Here is a 19705-nt window from a genome sequence, read left to right on the forward strand (position 1 = left end):
AGAGACACAAGTTGGTTTCTGGTTTACTTTGAACTGCCACAATGAGACGCGGCCCTAAAATTACAACCCATCATACCTTCACTCATCAATATACATTTTAACAGCACATTCTTCTCCAGGACATATTTCATTTATGAATTTATGCATACGGTCTGGTTATGCATCAGAAATTGTGAAATGAAAAGAGTGCGACAATACGCTTGGTCTGAATCCACGCGACTTACGAATCGACGTGGTTCTCAAAGGACAGGATGACGGGGTACTGCGAGGTCTTGAACGCGCTCTCTGCTATCGCTTCAATCACCTCCTGCAGTCGGGGAAAGAGCAAGCAAATTCAAACTGAACAAAATGTTCTAATTACATGGTAAAAATCAACATTTCCTCAGATTGTTTGGCACTTCACGAGTGCTGATGAGCAAAACATAAGAGCCTGCCACATCAAATTAAAGTGTAGAACTTTGCCTCGTTCACACAGCAATAAAACAAGAGGAGAATGTTATTATTTGATTAAAACCCTGAAAAAATCAGTAGAGTACTGTATTGATAATAAGGCAAGTGTACAATAGAAAGTGGAGACATCTTTTACATTCTTCTGTTGTTTGACCATGCATTCAGTATTTCTGAATCCACAGTTCAAATCAAACCTCCCTAATACATCAAGGTTTGAGATCCACACAGCAAACCTCCCAAATGTTATTTAGATTTTCAACAGCTGGAGGAAGAGATATACCCCTTCAGCTTGCAAGGGCTTAATAGCATGTATATAAAGCCAATAAATTATCAAGTACATTTTCAGAATGGTCCCCTTAACCTTCTTCCTCTTCGAAACATGAAAATGAGATGAATTTTCATTAAATCATTTTATATGGTGCCAGAAATAGAATTTTAAAAAAAATCTTTGCTTTACATAGGGGGAAAACTCCCACCTTGAAGGGGATCTCAGTGGTCATGGTGAACCCATGGGTGATGTAGGGCTCCTCGTCCTGCGGCCGGCCCTTCCAGCAGTCCAGCTCGACACAGCGACAGCCAGTCAGGAGCACCTGCCTGTACATCTCCACTGAAGACAGACCAGTCAGCTGACCCACTGAAAACAGAAAGGGAGGGAACGGTGGTTCAGAAGTCCAAAATAAATCAACTGTAATGCGAGTTAACAATTCGAGGCATTAGACCTATATCTAACGTAAGAAGCGAGGTACGCGTGGTTTGAGTGCTTTCACCTGTGAGGTATGTGTTGTGTGAGGAGTTGATGAAGTAGTGAGACAGCGGTTGGTTCATATCGTCGATGATGTCCAGTCTCTCTGGAGGTACGATGCTGTTTTCCTCTCCTCCCAGGTACCGAGTGAAAGCCTGCAAACTGATCTGGTCTGCAAGAAACACACAGAGCACATAGCGTTGATGATACAATTAATAATGATTAAAAATATAAATAATTGTTTTTGACCAGCATCAATCTGCTCATTGTAAGTATCGCTGCTGATTTGATTCGGAGGGCAAGTCCTGGAAGATTATAAAACACCTTTACGTCATCTGTTTTACCAGTAAACTGGCCATTACAGCAAAAGGCTCCTGTTTTTGGGACACATGTCGACAGACTTGGAGGGCAGCTCCGGGTGAGGTCTGAACACTGGCTCATCTTACACTTGCTTACGGAAGCAACAGCTCCATTTGCTCCCAAGTTTCGCACACATCCACAGTTGACCACGGCGAACACATGCAGATGATTTCCACGTTCTGGATGTTTTACAAGAGATTTAAAGTGGAAACAGCTTCGGTTAGCCGAAGGCCAGGTTTTTTTGTTTTTTCAGAGGAGGGCAACCTGTGCTTTGACTTTGCTGTACTAGAAGTCAAGGACATTAATTATATGTAAAGACTTATAATTATCGGCGCACTGCTGCTTATAAACCCTGCTCTAGGACTAACAGATGGAAACTAAATTGAGATTAGATGAGATAAGATAAGAAATACAGCAAGTTGGTGAATCCTGGTGCCTGGATGATCTTTTGGGATCACAATACAGGCAAAAAAAAGAACCAGAGGGTGAATCATGTTCTCCACAAGTGAAATTCACGTATTTCAAAATGCTCTGGATATAAGGAAATGGAAAGATAATAAAATACCTTAAACCAACACACAGAGTTACTAACCTCTCTCCAGCTGGCTGGAATTGGTCTCATATTTCTCCATGATCTGTCGGACCTGCTCTCTTTTAAGCGGGGGGTACAGCACCTCGTTAAGTCTTGAGTCTCGCTGCCTGCGGTTGATGAAGTCCATCAGCTGGTCCAGAGAGATAAACGGCTTCCTCTTGGAGCCACTGGAGCATCGAGAAAAGTCGATTGAAAAGAGTGCACGTATTGTCACTCCTACCAAGGTCATGAGCATTACTGGGAGGCTTAAAAACACAGCTGGAGAGTCGTCAGGTAGTTGAAATTTTATCCACGGAAAAGGGGAATAAAATCACGGTATGTGTTTGTGAAAGTATTATTTATGTGTCACATACCTTTCCTCAAAGATGCTTTGTATCTCGGGCCGGAGGCAGAGGCTGTCGAGAAACTTCTGGAAGGCCTCCCACGTGAAATCATCTGGCTTTAATCCCTCCAACTGCAGACAGAGAACGTAAGAGGGTCGTGCAGAAAGATATGGAAGGAAAGCAAAAGACACAGAGAGAGAGAGAGAAAAATGAGCAAACTGAGGATACATTGAAAAGTTTAACACATGTAAATGTTGGATCATACATGCCACTGTGTCTGTAAAAATAATTTCTGGTCTCCTCTACTGGTCCATAAGTCATTAAACTCCATGCTTTGTTGTTGGATTTCCTCCGAAACAAGTGGAGCATATTGCTGCTATTTCCTGTCTTCTTTTACAGACCTTTATCTAGTTAGATTCCCAGATTTAAAGTCTGTGAAGAGATCGACACGGCGACAGAGTGGCATCACTTACTCCCATTGTAAGTATAAAAAATAAAAAATAAAAATATATATATATACATAAACTAAATTTATAAACTTAATATTGTTAACTCTATAGGTTGAAGAATACACTGGTAACATGGCTGTCATGGTTGTGGCTCAGATCCCTCTGCAGCCTCTGAGTGTTTTCTTCTATGTCGCCAGCAGGAGGCAAAAGTGTACAACAATCCAAAGAGAAACGCTGATGGTGCAAGTTTGCACAATCTGGTCTCTTATTCAGAGGGAAATGTCTTGTGACTCCAAACGGATTTTTTACAAAAGATTGCACCGACTGATCAGGACACAAGAAACATTGTTGTACCTTCTAAACCACAACCCTGTGGTAATTTAGTCTGCAAATACAAGCAAAAGATGTTTGACAGGACAGCAGACGAAAAGCCAAACCTTCAGAAAAAGAACCTCAAACTGTATCGTTTTTAGATTTTTCAGCTACTACAAAGAGCAACAATTAACTAATTTACTATAAGGGCCACAATCCACAGTTTGGTCATAGCCTAAGGCATGTAACTGTGAATCCAACCTGGAGTGAACCGAAAACACAAAAGTATGTGCGAGAAGTCTTAGCCACATCCCTATCAGATGAGCCAACCACATCTTACAGTTTTTTGATTTTGAAGTGGATGCTAAATTGCCCTACGTTAAAGTAGACTCCCCCCCATACAATTAATTTGTCAATATTTTGGCGACATGTATATTCCCACAATCACCATTACTTTGTGTTTTCCTTTTTTTTTCATTTTATGTTAGGCCTGTTATTGAAGCTATTTATTTTTCAGTTCATTTCAAATGTTTCTCCATTTCTTTTAACAATTTGTGAATTACTTTATTCTAACAATTTTACTTCTCTGCTTGCTTACTCACTACTTTTCATGAACTCACAATTCCAGGAAAAAGCTTTAAAGGAATGGATTTTTTTAAGACTGATTCTTTCTTTCTTTTTTTTAAAAATATGCTTATTTTATTGTCTCTCCAAAAGTTAGATGAGAAGATCAATTCCACATTCATGTCTGTACTGTGAATATGGAGCTAGAACATACTGTAGTTAGCTTAGCATAGCACAAAGACTGGAAAAGGGGGAAACAGGCAACAAATTCAACCAAGTCTCATTAACATGCACAAATCCAAACCTTAAAAATGTGTGCCTCCGGTTGGCAATTAATATAAATATAATTTTTTCGTATTTTGAAGCTAATCCCCTGTAGTGAGCTTATTTTGTTTTACCTTTCTTGCAAAGGCATGCCAGGAATGCCATGTAACACCTTAGGGTGAGAGGCTGACTTGCAACTTTTCGTCCCGTTTGTTGTCATGTATGAACCAACACACACACACACACACACACACACACACACACACACACACACACACACACACACACACACACACACACACACACACACACACACACACACACACACACACACACACACACACACACACACACACACACACACACACAAACACACACACACACACACACATCTTGAGAAGCTCTGTGGTCAGTGATTGCCTTTGATGATTACCCTGTTATTCACGAGACCACACTGCTCAAGAGCCGTCTCCACTCTCTTTTTATCCGAAAACATCTTGAGAATGCTGAAAGACAGAGAGAGAGTTTGGGGAGATAACAGTCACTGTTCAATGAGTTTCTAATCAAGACTTAGTTTTAAAAGGTTACTGTTCTCAACATGAAAATCCGGTCAGACGTGTCTGAAAGGGTCAGATTCACGTGAGTAGAGAGACTAGAGATGAGACGAGGGAGAAAGTGGAAGAGAGACAGGGAAGAGGAAAGGAAAGCAGAAGTGAAGGGTGTTGGTGTTTAAAATTCTGTCCAAACAGCGGTTGGCGTGTGTTTCTCACTTCTTCACTGGGATTTTCCCATCCTGATTCACCTGCAACTTTAACTTGGTGTACCTGAAACAAAGAGGAACACAAAGAAAGTGTGTAAAAACAATCACAGACTATCTACAGCTGCCCAATGTCAGGATGAGACACACAACGTCTTACGCTTTGAAGAGGAAGGTGTTCCGTGATGCATTCTGGGAAAGTATGTTTGTGGCCAAAGTGAACAGCTCATCTGTCCAAATCTGGAAACAGACACATAAAACAAGAACGAGAGGATAAAACGGAGTTGTTTGACTGATGTCAAAGCTAACTGAAACGGTTTCTATATACAACACACACACACACACACACACACACACACACACACACACACACACACACACACACACACACACACACACACACACACACAAACACACACACACACACACACACACACACACACACACACACACACACACGGGAGGAAATGATCCCTCTACAACTCCTAAACATGTACTCCTCTATGTCAACATAGTAAATAGAGTAATCCACATATGGCCTGAAGATATCAAGTCAACAAGAGTGGAGGAAGGAGAACGAAAGGACATGACAGGGGAGGAAGAAAATAACAGAAGAAGTATTAAGTATAATTCATTTGCGTAGATTATACGATAGTGGTTTCCGTGGTTACCTTGGCTGTATCTTCCTGCATAGCCTGGAAGTTGACGAAAGAGATGTTGACCAGGTCGTTGCCATGGACGACGGTTACCAGCTTCCCTTCGACATTTGCACCCTTTACAAAGCCCAGCACCTCCCGCATCTTTGGATCCTAAAACACACACACACATACACAGGTTGTGTTTGGGACATTGCCTTACATTGGATGTAAACATTACTCACAATACATCAACACTGGTTTGACTTGTACATACGAATTCTACATCCTTCACCCTACATCCGATCGTCGGCCATCTCTCTGTCTCCTGAGAACAGTAAATGTGATGCATGAGGTGTAGCACTCTCATCTAATTAACCAAACGACTCTCTCCTCCTCTTTAGTCCACTCTCTCTACCACCAACTCCGCCAGACAGCCCTCTCTGTCAGGTCTGTTTCATTTCAATTAAACACATTCATATGGATGGCTGCCAGAGCGGTGCAAAAAATGTGCATTGTCATTAAATGGGGAGCAAGAGTTTGAAGGATCCGTTGACACCAAGGACCCAAAAACAACCTTTCGTTTCCAGATACACTTTGTACTTAATTAAAGATAATCCACAGACCTCACTTTCAGCAATTTTCTTTGGAACTACTCTCCGTCCGATATATGATCCTCATAAAACTGTTGACGTTGTGTTCTGTGGTTTTTCCAGAGTGACAGAAACACTGCTCCTGGACATAAATGTTTTCTTTTTTAACCTCTTTGAACCTGCATTACATCAATTTTGGCCCAACATGTCATAACATCTTAGAATGCTTAAGTGATGTTAACTTGTTAGTGAGTTGCTAATTCCCACCAGCAGTTACAGAGAAATGGAAGCATCCACTCTGCCCACCTGATGGATGAAAATCCAATATTCACCCTGCTTTGAGCTCTGATCTCTGATCAGCTCCTGAGGGAAACATCTGGCTTTTTATTTCCTAAATGCTCCACTATGTTCACCAGCTAATCGTTAGCATCTGTCTGCTGTCTGGTGCTGGGCAGGTAGCATACAGTCACTTAATAGGGGTTGTTTTTTTAGTTTAGTAGAAACATCTGCCTGCTGCAGCTGTAAACAAAGCTAATGAGAGTGGTGAGACTGCACCAAGACAGTAAAGTCGCAGGGTGCACAACCAAAACAAGTTGAAAGACGCAAAAAAATGCTCCGCAGAGCTGAGGGGATCTGCAGAGTCCAGTGATAATTATCCGTGGGTTTATAACTAAGAAAGACCCTTTTTCACATTACGAACAAGTTTTTGATTCATTGGTAATATTCAAAATAGTGTCTATAACAAACTTAAAATTAATGCTGTGACCAGAGACAAATCAAAGCAAGTCGGAGGTCGGAATTTCATTTCATCACCTGGGCAATCAAAACAATGTGATCTGTATAGCTACATATCACTCGTGATGGGTGATTTTTTTTTTTTTTGCCAACGCTCTCGCAAATGCCGCATTTCGAAAAATTAAATCAGGAGTTACATTTCATCACCACGTAACACCCATGAAATTCTCCTTTTACCCAACACACCTGAACATCACACTCTCATTGCACAATTTTCCTGAACACAAACTTTATGATTGATAGTGATATTTTATTGAGGAAAAAAAAAAATCTTTTGTGTGTTCATTAAATCCAAAACCAATTTTGTGTTTATTTATCTTTGATTACCAATCATAACCAATGAATCTTTTTTATTTTTTTTATAAATACTATTTACCAGACAAATCTGGGACAAATACCGAACACACTATGCGGTGAGTTTTCATACATTTGAACTGTTTACAACTAATGTGCAGGTTTACATTAGTGGTCACTCTCACACTCTTACACAATGACTTCCTTGACAACAGTCACTGGTTATATCACTTCCTGTCTGACAGTCCATCTGTCTGACAGGCTCATTAGTGCTGTCACCTTTGCACCATCAGCTGAGAGAGGAAACACACATTCACACGCACATCTTTTGGTGACAGTCACACTTGAGCATCACTATCGCTGCTGGTCAGAGGACAAAATTATCAACAGCAGGAGGTGACATCTTCTTTCTCTCTCTCCCTCTCTCTTTCACTCACACACACACAAACACACGCACGCACGTACGTGTGCACACACACTACAAACCTTTGGTTGTTTGGCGTACTTTCCTGTTCTGGTGTCCCTGATGGTGCCGATGTCCAGAATCTCCACTTCCTGAAAGACAAGAGATGTCAGAAGATGTCAGCTTGCTTACATCACTTGTTGTGTAGGAGAGTGTGTGGAGGACAGAAATCCAGCATAAGCATCAGTAATTGCCATCAGTAATACACATGTATTATTCACTGATGACATTCAAAGAAAGGAGATACTGTGGAATTATGTCAGGGGAAGAGTGTCACATTTGGAGGTGCGGGGGTGGGTCTTGCAGAGAGCTCGTCCACTGCCCGTCCACCTACACCTGCAACCATGCACCTATTGGACGGTACTAGCTGTCTGTATCCACGCCCCAATGCATACAGTGCTTTGTCATCCATTTTGCTTTAAATGGGACCATAACTTACAAAATGAACTTCATGCTGTATTGAAAAAGACTTGAAACTGGAGCTTGAGACCATAAACTCCTCAGGAAAATGATTACTGATGTTGGCTTTACTATCTTAACCCGGTGACTATGTCCATTTTTATATACAGTCTGTGGTGCAGCCTTGTGTAGCTGTAAGCATGGCTGTACACTCTATTATTTGCATGAGATAGATTAAATTGGTGTATACCCATAATAATAATACTAATAATAACAATAATAATACTTCAAATTAAATGTACTTAACTTAACTTCTACTGGGTTCAAGCAAGTTTAGAACAGCATGGTGGTGTGGCACCCCCGTTTTAAGCCAACATTATTTTCAGCAGCAGAAAATGCTGATGGAACAAGAGTCTGTTTTTTAAGATGGATGGGGAAAAGAAGAAAATAAAGGCCTGTGTTAAAACTAATTCCTCAAGCTAAAAGCTTGTGCTCTGTCGGGCCGTTCTCCTCCTTCCATTAAATCCCCTTTATTTATCTTTTAACAGACACAGACATTAAACAACCACTGACATGTGAACTTGGTGTGTTTGTGTGAGACAGGAAAACAGAAAGAGGAAAAGTTGTTATTTAGAGGGAACATTTGGAGAACTTTGCACAAACACACGTATCTAGGACATATGTTTGGAGTACATTAGCATGACTGATACAAACATGAATACAAACATGAATCTATGCACTCAAGCCACCTGCACGCACGCACAGAGGCCAACGCCTTCCCTCTTATCCTGCCTGGAGGTTAATTCTGTGTGGTAGTAGAGATGAGACGAACATGGCAGGTATGGACAGGAGGTGGAGAGTGTGGTCATAAACACAGCCATAAACAGAGGAGGAAGCTTTTGTTTAGCTCAACATTCATTCTCTAAGCTGCCTTGCTTCATCCATGTCTCTGTGTGGCTTTGCTGTGGAATCTAATGCAACATTTTCCTTTTTGTCATTTATCATAATTGAAAAGAAATCTTTAAGTTTTTATAATATTTCTAACTGTTATGTCTGATGGTTTTTGTAAGTTTGTGAAAGTTCTCTTTGCCCTTGTTATATCCATGTTCTACGCTTCCTTTCCAAAACAGACACACTCATAAAGTCATTTTTGTTGAAACTCGTGTCTTCCTCATTCCTTCTTTCTTTATTTCACTCTGGCTGTGATGTCATCGCCCCGCAGGCTGTCCGCTCCCCTGGGATTGGCTGCGAGTTAAAAAGGTTGGAAGCTTTGGACCAATTGGATTAAACTCTGTCTCAAACTTTGTCCCCTGATTGGCCTGTGGAGAGCAACGAACTTCCTGAGGGAATGAAGTGCTTCTGGGTCTGTAGGACACACACACATGCGGGCGCGCACACACACACACACACACACACACACACACACACACACACATACATACATACATACACACACACACACACACCACCTCTCCCACAGGCCATGGTTTCATTCTGCGATTGCCATGGTGACTCCTTGGAGACCAAAGTAATGAGACTACAACTGTGGCGGCTGCCTGTGTGTGTGTGTGTGTGTGTGTGTGTGTGTGTGTGTGTGTGTGTGTGTGTGTGTGTGTGTGTGTGTGTGTGTGTGCGCGCGCGCGCGCGCGTACGTGCGCGTCTTTGACAGTTAACATTTTCTCACTCGCTAGTAGTGTAAAATGTACACACAAACACAGAGATGCAGCAATATACACACAGACATATCCTCGACATGCAGGTTCTAACTTGTGAAACATCCTGACCCGTTGAGCAAGATAGGGTGTGTGTGTGTGTGTGTGTGTGTGTGTGTGTGTGTGTGTGTGTGTGTGTGTGTGTGTGTGTGTGTGTGTGTAAAAAAATCCTTGTATGCCAGTTCACATTAAAAGTGTTAGCAACTCGCAATGAGTGAATCTTCACTCAAGACGAGTACAAATGTGTCAGCATGTGATCAGAGAAGTGTGTGAACGTGAAGTGGAATGCGTGTGGTTCTTTGCACATACTTGTGTATCCGAGCATACAGTGTGGTGCGTGTGTCCGTGTGAAGGTCGGTCATCTCCAAGAGCACATTCCTCACATATTCCGGCCTTCTGCTCAGTTAGCGTGTGTGCATGTGTGTTGCAGTGTGTGTAATATTTAGCTAGTCATGGCAGCTGTGGCCTCCATTCATCTCTCAGTGCAAAGCCCAAACACAGCTCACTGCGTGGATCACTTCAGACTCAGCAGCAGGCTCAGTGTTGCTGCAAATGAGTCAGGGTGAGAGTTTTCCAGGAGTCACGTTGTGACAAAGTGCAATCATTCCCCCTTATTCACTTTCTTTTACTACAGAAGATTCCGTCAGCCAAACTTCATCTTATCCTTCATTGATTTCCTACATTTCCCAGTATGCACTCACATACTCCTTCCACGGATCACTGTGAGCTGAGTGCAACAAGTTTTTCAATCTTAGAAAAGCTCATTTCCACCCTTTGCTAAAAACAACTTGCTGCAGTGCTTTCAGGTCCAACTGTGCCTGGAAGAAGCTCAGTCTCCCTCTTTGGTGCCAAGGAAGCGATATTGAAACCATTACTGCCAATGTTTGACATTATTGAGTTATCTTAGGTCCACACCACAAGATATTTCGAAAACGATCCCCCCCAGGAGCGCCTGAAACTTCTCCGCGATGATGGATTCATTGGAAAGACGCATCTAGTTGAAGAAACGCTGTAGTACCTGTCCCCGGCCTATATGCGGCGCTGTTTTCTGCTACAGAACTCCACCAAAAAAGAAGAAGAAGAGGCGGAGCATACGAATACTCGTAGAAGAAGAAGCCCAACAACAACAACAGTACAAAGATGGCGAGTGAGAAGGGAAAAGTACGTTCTCCTTTTTAGCTCATGGTAGTGACCGAGCAATAGTATATTTTTGCCCTAGCGACCCAAGAAGAGTCAGCATCTGAGGCAGCACCGTCACAAGCCTGTAGTCCGCCATTGTTGTTGTTGGAGATGCAGGGGTGAGGCAAGGGGCGAGGGGTGGGGTGGGGCGATGACATCATCGTATGCGTATCCGGTGTTGACACGAACTCAAATACACAAACGCAGGGGGGGAGATTAATCTTCTCCACCCTGGGACCTGGATTCAAAAGAGTGCGTTTTCAGGCAGCGAAAACTCCGGGTGCGTCTGGACGGGAGGCGCATACGTGCAAGACTTCCGCGTATTTACAACAAATACGCATTTGTGTAATCAGGGCCTTAATCAACCATGATGATAATGACCCATCTATTATCGACTATCTATATGCAAACTACTGCACCTATGCAGCTATTGAATGGAAAGTCAAGAGAGAAACTCTGAACCTCACATCCTCCAGAGCTAAAAGAAATGACTACAGCTCCATTACAGCTGTGCAAACTCCACATTCCGGAAAAAGATCATTTGATATGATTGAAAGCTCCACGAGAACGATTAAGCGGACCTTGTGGTGAGACTGTTGTTTTTTTCTCCTGCTGCTTCCAAGGCTAAGAGCGATCCTTGAGTATGTTTATATGCGCCCCAGGATCCCAGGGTTTTAAAATTATCCTGGTTTTGATCATACTCAAGATCTGACATGGACTATTACATGGAACAGAGAAACCTGGCAATGAAGCTCCACTTTTCTGCGACTCTAATATGCAGGTTTGTATTTGTCAGCGTCAGTGTAGGTGGGACTTTGACCTCATTATATTCAGCCATTATGTCATTTATGTACCACGTGAGTCAGCGTAGTAGTAGAGGATAAACCCAGTTTGTTATGGATGGATTTATTTCTGAGAGTGCAATGAGACAACCAGCACTACCTTCATTTCTGCACAGTAAATATGAAGCGACGACCAGCAACCAATTAGATTACATTGGTGACTGGGGTAATCAGGTCTTTCCAATATATCAAGTCATGAAACTATCTTGTTTGTTTAATCTCAAACAGCAAGTTGGGGTTTCCTTCCTCAAAGAACTCCCACAAATACCTTCCTGGCTTTTCTTTTTTACACTTTGGTTTTCATATTGATTAAACAAACAAGATTTAGACTATAACATGTAATATATTGAGCTTTGGAGGAGCAGGAGAGGGGGCGTTGGGGTGGGGGTGGGGGGTTTGTTCACAAAAAGCAAAGCTAGCTGTTTCCCCTGGCCTCAAGCCATAAGCTAACTGGCTGCTAACTGTATTTATCTGACAGACATGGGAGTGGTACTGTATTAATATTCTCATCTTACTCTCTGCAAGACACTGAATAAACATAGTTCCCAAAATGTCAGACTATTGCTTTGAGTAACATTGGAATTTCTAACACAGTATCTTCTACAGGATCTAACTTCATGTTGTTCTACAATTGCATGCATAGGTCAGCAAAAGTTATTAGGTGAGTCTATGTTTAGGGCCTGAAGCACAAGTACGGTAATTTCACTTTGATTAGGCCTTTGTTCACTGAATCTTTTCCTTCCTTCATTTCTTTGATTGACTTTGCACTTCCCCTCCTCCCTCCTGCCCTGCCTCTCCACTTCATCCATTTTCCAAAGATTAGCCAAATATGAAAGGGCAACTAAACAACCAAGAGAGCACCACTCCTTTCCTGTGACGCACCTGTGTGTGTCTGAAAGATGACCACAGCTAAATATGTCTCAAATTACCAATCATGGCTCCTATCAAATGGCACACGATGACGGCATATAGAAAACTGATCCTCAGACACACACACACACACACACTCACACACACACGGACACACCACTCTGTCCTAGGAGATGAGAGACTTTGACACCAGAAGACTTTAAAAGGACACAGAAACATCGTAGAACTGGAACAAAAAGAACTTCAAACTCTTTTACGGTTCTGATGGGAGAGTTGGCAAGGTGTTTAGAGTAAGAGAAGGATGGAGACACTTAATACCCCTGTGAAGCATGGGACAACCCATAACTCTCTGTCTCAGCTCGTAATATTTCCTCCGTGTATATCAATAGGGTGTCACTCTCCCTTTCTGCCCCTCCTCCTCTATCGCACTCTCCTTTATCGGTCTCTCGCTCTCTCCCTCTCTTGCTCTTTGTCTTTCTTTCTCACTCAGTTGTTTCATATTTCTGTGCTCTGGAGAGGGTAAGAAATTAAGAGGGTAAAGCGAGAGTGAGTACATTGACAACCGCACGTTAGCCACTTATCTGACAAACTGATCTGGAGTAATTTATAATCTGTGAGTTATTAGCAGAGAGAAGAATAAGTGCGAAAGAGATGGAAACAAATTAAGAGAGAGAGAGAGAGAAATAATAAAACATGAAATAGCAATTGCATCCTGATGTATGAGGACACAAAAACATCATTATTTTTGAGAGGAAATGCAAAAACAAAATGAGCAGACAAACAATACAGCCATACTAAATGTCCCAAGTGCAAATACAAGCGGAGTGAACCAGGCCTACCACACAAACAAAACACAGCAGATAGCAGAAATAGTTGCAGGAATCAGAAATCTCTAAAACACAGAGATCAGAAGGGGTGAACTCACAACACAATGTGTTGTGCAGAATGTGCAGATGCCCGCAGCCCACTGACACAGGCACAGACAAGAGTTGGATGAGAAAACCGACAGCCCTCTCATGCCTTGCATGGTAAATATGAAGCTAGAGAGATAGCTTCCAAAACGAAAAATGTGTGCACCCAAATGACGCAGAATATTCCTGAGCTGTGCACACAACTATATTTAAGGATGTTAATACTTAGCAAGCGGCTTAATAATCTTACTGGCCGACTTCATTGACCAAGTAACATGGCTAATCTGCAACCGGCCGACATTTCACCGGCTGTTCCCAGATCTCAGCGGTTCACTTTTATTTGTTTGAATAGACATGATCACAAAGTTCTCGAGAAAAGTAGTAATCCTTTAAAGTTATGTGGATTTTCAATCATGCTGCTGATACACACACACCAGTGTGGCAGCTTCATTAGCTAAGCAGATAGAATAACAGGACACTGTGCAGTGTATACACACCCACACAGAAACACACGGCATTTCGAGGAAGCATCTGCTTAAACAATGGATTTGATACCATGCCGTGTCTCAGTTCATCATACTGTGAAGAACTGAATATTTCTAGGGTGTGTGTGTGTGTGTGTGTGTGTGCGTGTGTGTTTGTTTGCGCGAGAGAGAGTGAAAATGAAGACTGCCCTGACATGTGCACTAACAGATAATGTCAACAGAAAATTAAACATGTGACTGAAGGACCAAGAGGGAGGACAAAGAGTAAGGAAGCTGTGACTTTATCGACTGACACCCTCAACTTCCCCAGTGAAACCACTCATTGTGTATGTGTTCATGCAAAAATGACCTCAAGCAAGTGTGTGTGTGTGTGTGTGTGTGTGTGTGTGTGTGTGTGTGTGTGTGTGTGTGTGTTATGTAAACCCTTATTCCAAGTTAATTCCTTCTGGGTGTTTGACTTGAGCCAGGCAGGGAGATAATCTCTATTAGATCTCGACTTATACCTGCCAACAACCATTCTACTAACGATTCAGCTGGCTTATTTATATGCGCACACACACACACACACACACACACACACACACACACACACACACACACACACACACACACACACACACACACACACACACACACACACACACACACACACACACACACACACACACACACACACACACACACACACATGCACGATTCAGAGTATAACAAGAAAAGTCACATTTTAGAACCTAGCCAAGATACACAGCATATATTGGTTGGATATGGCTGTAATGTCTCCGGGGGGGGGGGGGGGCAGTGAAGCCATTCATAATGATAATTAAAAAAAGAAGTGCTGAGATGAATAGTCACTTGACACAAATTATTACTAAAACTACTACTCTCAATAATAATAATCAGCAAAAGACGGCAGTCTCGGCTCTCTTCAATGGACCGAGGGAATCATTGAAAAGGAAGATTCTGCAAATCATTTCTATGGATTAAATAGACTAGATACATGTTTATAAAATTAAACCTGAAAAGTTGTGAAGGATTTTTGTTAACCTTTTCATAGAACCAGAATGGCTTTGCCCCTGCTTCAAGTAATTATGCTAAGCTACAGCTTTCACCAGGATGCACAGTAGCTTCCTATTCAACGGTCAGATAAAAGATATGTGGTAAATGGTAAATTGACTGTACCTATATTGCGCTCCTCTAGTCTTGTAGAGCACTTGTAAAGCACTTTACAGTATAAGCTACATTCACCCATTCACACACACATTCATACAGCATATATGAATATACATATAGAAATACACGGCCCATTTCTATTACACAACATTCATACACGACTGTCAGAGTGTCTTGCACAAGGACACCTCGGCACACGGCCTGGAAGAGCTGCGGATCGAACCATTGACCTTCTGGTTAAAGGACGACCCTCTCTACCTCATGAGCCACAGCCGCCCACAGTAAGGTAATGTCCTTCTTGTGCGACTCTCGGCAAAGACAGAAATCAACAATTGTTGATAAAAAAAATATATGTAGACATTAATCAATACAGAAAACCACCCACATTATGTCTTATGAGACTGACAGGTCAAACCACTTTCACACCTCCAGCTACTTCAGTTACCTACAGTACGGTGACACAGGAGCAGCCCCCTGGGGTGTTTGTTAAAATCATGTCACAGCTCAGCCCCCTCTCTTGGTGGTGTGTGTATGTCTGTCTTCCTACCACCCAATGGGTTCTAGGTATGTGAAATCAATTCCACACAATTAGAGGCTAAATTGGGGTTTAATTACATCCCTGGGGGCAAGTCACTAAAAGCCCAGGTGCTATTGACATGACCTGCGCACCTTGAGGGAAGAAGGGAGTGACAGGAGGAAGGGCCGAAGGAGAGAGAAGATTTCAGGGAAAAGGGGGATGAGGAATTTGAGAAGTGAGAGGAAGAGGAGCGGGAAGAGGAGGCAATGAAATTCCCCAGAACCCCTATCTCCCCGTCTGAGTAACTTCCTGCCCACTTTCCCACGCCAAGAGAGAGAATGGGGAAGATTAGAAGTGTTGTTGCAAGAAATTAGGGCGCAATAACTCTGCACAGAAGGGACCATGTGAGGAAAGGCATTGAAGACAAGAAGATGATGAAGAAGATGAGGGCAGAGGGGAAGCTGGGGAGAAGTGAGATGGAGAATGGGGGGATACAGAGGTGGAAGACGAAGAGCAAAAGTAGATGGAGACCAGAGAGGGAGGAAATGTCATCCTTCAGTTTATATTAGGAAGAAATTCTGCCTCATCTTCCCTGACGGCTACCAGCTGCCCCGAGATGAAGTGACCCGGGAGAGGTAAAAAGGGGGGAGAGGAAACAAATTGAAGGTGGATTAGCCGCGTAGATACACGGCAACGGCCAAAAGCAGAAAGTGCGAGAGGAAGAGACAGCCAAGGTAAAACAGAGCGAGGGGAGGATTGTCCAGATTGCATTTGTAAGTCAGCCCGCTGTGGCAGGTGAGCTGCAGTTTGCCAGGAGCCGCACTTAAATCAAACTCTCCACTTTGTTTATTGTAAACTACATTAAGATGACAAATCCTCTACGTTGGCTGTGACAGTGTGGAGAAATGTTGTGAGACACGGAAACAAGGTGAGATCTGTCGTTTGGCAGTGCAGCGGAAACCAGGCTTTAAATGGAGCTGCTTTTTGAAACCACGTCCGGGGAGGGGAGGGGATTTTTGACTGACACATGATGCAACAACATTCTTCCAAAAGTGTGTGTGTGTGTGTGTGTGTGTGTGTGTGTGTGTTGGTGTGTGTTGATGTCAACTTGTCACACATTCCTATTATTTGCTTGACAAATATTCATCCTGTCACAGCTCAGCCCCCTCTCTTCGTGGTGTGTGTATGTCTGTCTTCCTACCTAGACTTAACCCCCAAAAAATGATCTCCCAAAACCGCTCAAAAGACTAATTTAGTTTGCAAAAGTAAAAAGGAGGAGGAGGACAGAAAAGGGACATTGTATTATGAGATTAGTTTCCAAACTAGATACTATGGGGCCTTAGAGGTCATTGAAGGGGTTACAACAGGTCCCACACAAAGGGATTTTTACCATTAGGAATTTTAAAATGAACACAATAAAAGACTTTATGGTAAGGTCAACAATGATCGTTTTTTTCCTGCAGCAACTCTTTTTTCAAAAAGTCTAAAAATGTCATGGCCAGCTTCAAAGTTTGGTAACTGGTGAAATATGCACTGTTTAACTAAAGCTACTACTTGGAGCACAGCTCTCTCTCTAGACTACATTATGTCACAGTGTAAGAGAATATCTCTCCGAGGCGCTACATCAAATAGTGTCAACCATTTTACACCAACACTCAATCCGGCCGCATGTTATGCTAGTGAGTGCTGTCATTACTTTCAACCCCTGTGTTTTGATTTATGCCTGCAGATAAAATAACCAATATGAATCAGAATGAATCCATGGCCGTGCCTCACTGAGATTGTGTGAACTTATTCAAAGTAAAAATGGGATCCCATTAAGCATCATTTTATCTCAAAGTGCAAAGATTGGACGGGAAGACAGAAGAAAAGAAGAACAGTAAGCGAACGGGAAAGAAAAACAGTGCAGACTGGTGTGTGTGTGTGTGTGTGTGTGTGTGTGTGTGTGTGTGTGTGTGTGTGTGTGTGTGTGTGTGTGTGTGTGGTGGGTGTGTGTGTGTGGTGGGGTGTGTCTCCCTTGTGTCACTGCCAAACCACTGTGTATGTGTTTGTGTGTGTGTGTGTGTGTGCGCGCGTCTGTCAGCCACAGTTGGTCGTTATCGTCACTGACTCAAGCATTATGGGAAATTCTCACACACACCCGCGCTAACACACACACTCGTCAGAGGTCTTGAGAGCCGAACCTCTGAACATTACACGAAAATGGAGAGAGGGAGATAACTGGCGGGGGGGGGGGGGTCTATAAGATCATGATAGAGGGATGGAAGAGCAGGAAGAACACTGTTTAAGAAGAGGTAGACAAAGACAGAGACAAATGGAATATTGGGGGAAAAGACTGAAGTGAAAAGATATTTAAAAGGAAAAGATTAAACAAAGTGAGGCCTAAGGAGAAGGTGACACGAAACAGATGGAGATAAGTGAATGGAAAGAAAATAGATGGAGGTCGGGATGAATAAAGGTGTTGGGCATAGTATGTATTTCAGATTGATGCACACAAGGGAAATGAGATAAACCAGATTATGGATGAAAAGGTATGAAACAATTGTAAAAGGAAAGGTGAGAAGGGGGAGACAGGTGATCCAAATAGAGTCGGAGAGGAATAGAATGAGACTAATGGACCAGTGATGGATGGAGCAAGGCCTGAACATTGATGCATGCAAACATCTTCAAACAACCCCATGAAGTTTTTTCTTAGCAATTCCATGACTGCATCACGATGGGAGGTGGAAAAACCAATCAGATTGCCAAAAATATCCTGCTTTACTTTTGTACACAAGTGTATATGGGGAAAAGAGTGCGTTTTAAAAGTGCTGCATGTGCTAAGTCCCTCTAAACACAAATCCACAGGGGCTGAGCTGTTACACAAATTTGCCCCTGTCCTATATAAAATGCAATGTCAGTACTACGCCCTACTCCCCTTGAAACAGTGAGTGGTACTTTCTATCCTCTTTTCTCAAGTTCAATATTGTTTTAAAACTGCTTTTGACATTTTTAGGTTGCAGACTTTTGGACGACCTTGCGTGTCTTTGCCGAGATACAAAAAATGACTTTAGTGAGCCGCATCGGTTCTGCTGACCATGGGTAGCCTGCATTTCACAAAGCAGACGCAACACATCTTGATGTACAAATGGAAGCGATGCTCAAATAAAAGCGTTTTCATCTAAAAGTAATAAGAAGAGCAGAGCAGCCAATATAAAATCCACACTGGAGATCAAATATTTTTGGGCACCTCTATTCAGAGAAATGGGTTCCATCCAGAATACCCTTGTCATCTGTGTAAAAGCGTATGAACTGCTCTCATTAATAATTGCAGGGTATCTGTGTTGCCATGTCCTCTTTCTTTTAAGCTCCGGTTTGAAATCTCCTGGGGTGCGACAACGCTGAATTAAAGCTACACTCTTTAAAAAAAAATCAAAGGGGGTCGGGTGTGGCTCAGGGGTTAGAGCGGGTCGCTCACTAGTCAGAGGCTCTCTGCGTCAAACCCAGCTCCTACAGTCAAACCACTGAACCCCAAATTGCACCAAATTGATTATTGAAAGATAAGCACTATAGTGCTTTATGAATATGTGAATGAACGAAAGGGTGAATTTGACCTGTAGTGTCGAGCACTACTTGCTTTGAAATGGGACGGCTGTAAAGCCACAGTTATTTGGGTGCACTTATTTTCGCCTTGAAGCTGTGCTGTAAGCCTCATAAGACCAAAAGGAGGTTTGCGGAGGACATGTTTTCCATATCCACTGTTCAGATTCAAACCTGCGTCATTGTAGAAACGTAATACACAGAGAAGTTGAAGAAACGGGCATCACAGCACTGACCGCACAGTGTGACTGACTGGTGATCGCTGGGAAATGCAGTTCAGAAAATACCAAAGTAATGACTGAAAATAAAATTGACGCACACAAAACAACAATATACACCACATCTTTTTTAGCATTTAAACACCCATATTCCCCTGCAATTGGTCTTGACATATTCCCTTTTTTTGTGGCAGTGACCGACAGCGAGCTGCATTCCCGCTACTAAAGTA

General features: G+C 42.5%; 1 protein-coding gene across 2 annotated transcripts in view; it reads right to left on the reverse strand.

Moving 5' to 3' along the window:
* plcb3 (phospholipase C, beta 3 (phosphatidylinositol-specific)) overlaps positions 1-19705 on the reverse strand; it is a 51001-nt gene that overhangs the window by 13186 nt on the left and 18110 nt on the right. For both annotated transcript variants that reach the window (XM_035624679.2, XM_035624680.2), the window contains exons 4-13: positions 7617-7685; positions 5485-5622; positions 4974-5053; positions 4827-4880; positions 4490-4562; positions 2498-2598; positions 2145-2311; positions 1218-1364; positions 927-1084; positions 225-307 (exon numbers count right to left, since the gene is read on the reverse strand). In XM_035624679.2, coding sequence (XP_035480572.1) covers positions 225-307; positions 927-1084; positions 1218-1364; positions 2145-2311; positions 2498-2598; positions 4490-4562; positions 4827-4880; positions 4974-5053; positions 5485-5622; positions 7617-7685 — 1070 coding nt within the window. The remainder of the gene's footprint in view (positions 1-224; positions 308-926; positions 1085-1217; positions 1365-2144; positions 2312-2497; positions 2599-4489; positions 4563-4826; positions 4881-4973; positions 5054-5484; positions 5623-7616; positions 7686-19705) is intronic.

This window comes from Scophthalmus maximus, chromosome 2 (assembly GCF_022379125.1).
Source record: "Scophthalmus maximus strain ysfricsl-2021 chromosome 2, ASM2237912v1, whole genome shotgun sequence".
In the NCBI taxonomy this organism is placed as follows: Eukaryota; Metazoa; Chordata; class Actinopteri; order Pleuronectiformes; family Scophthalmidae; genus Scophthalmus; species Scophthalmus maximus.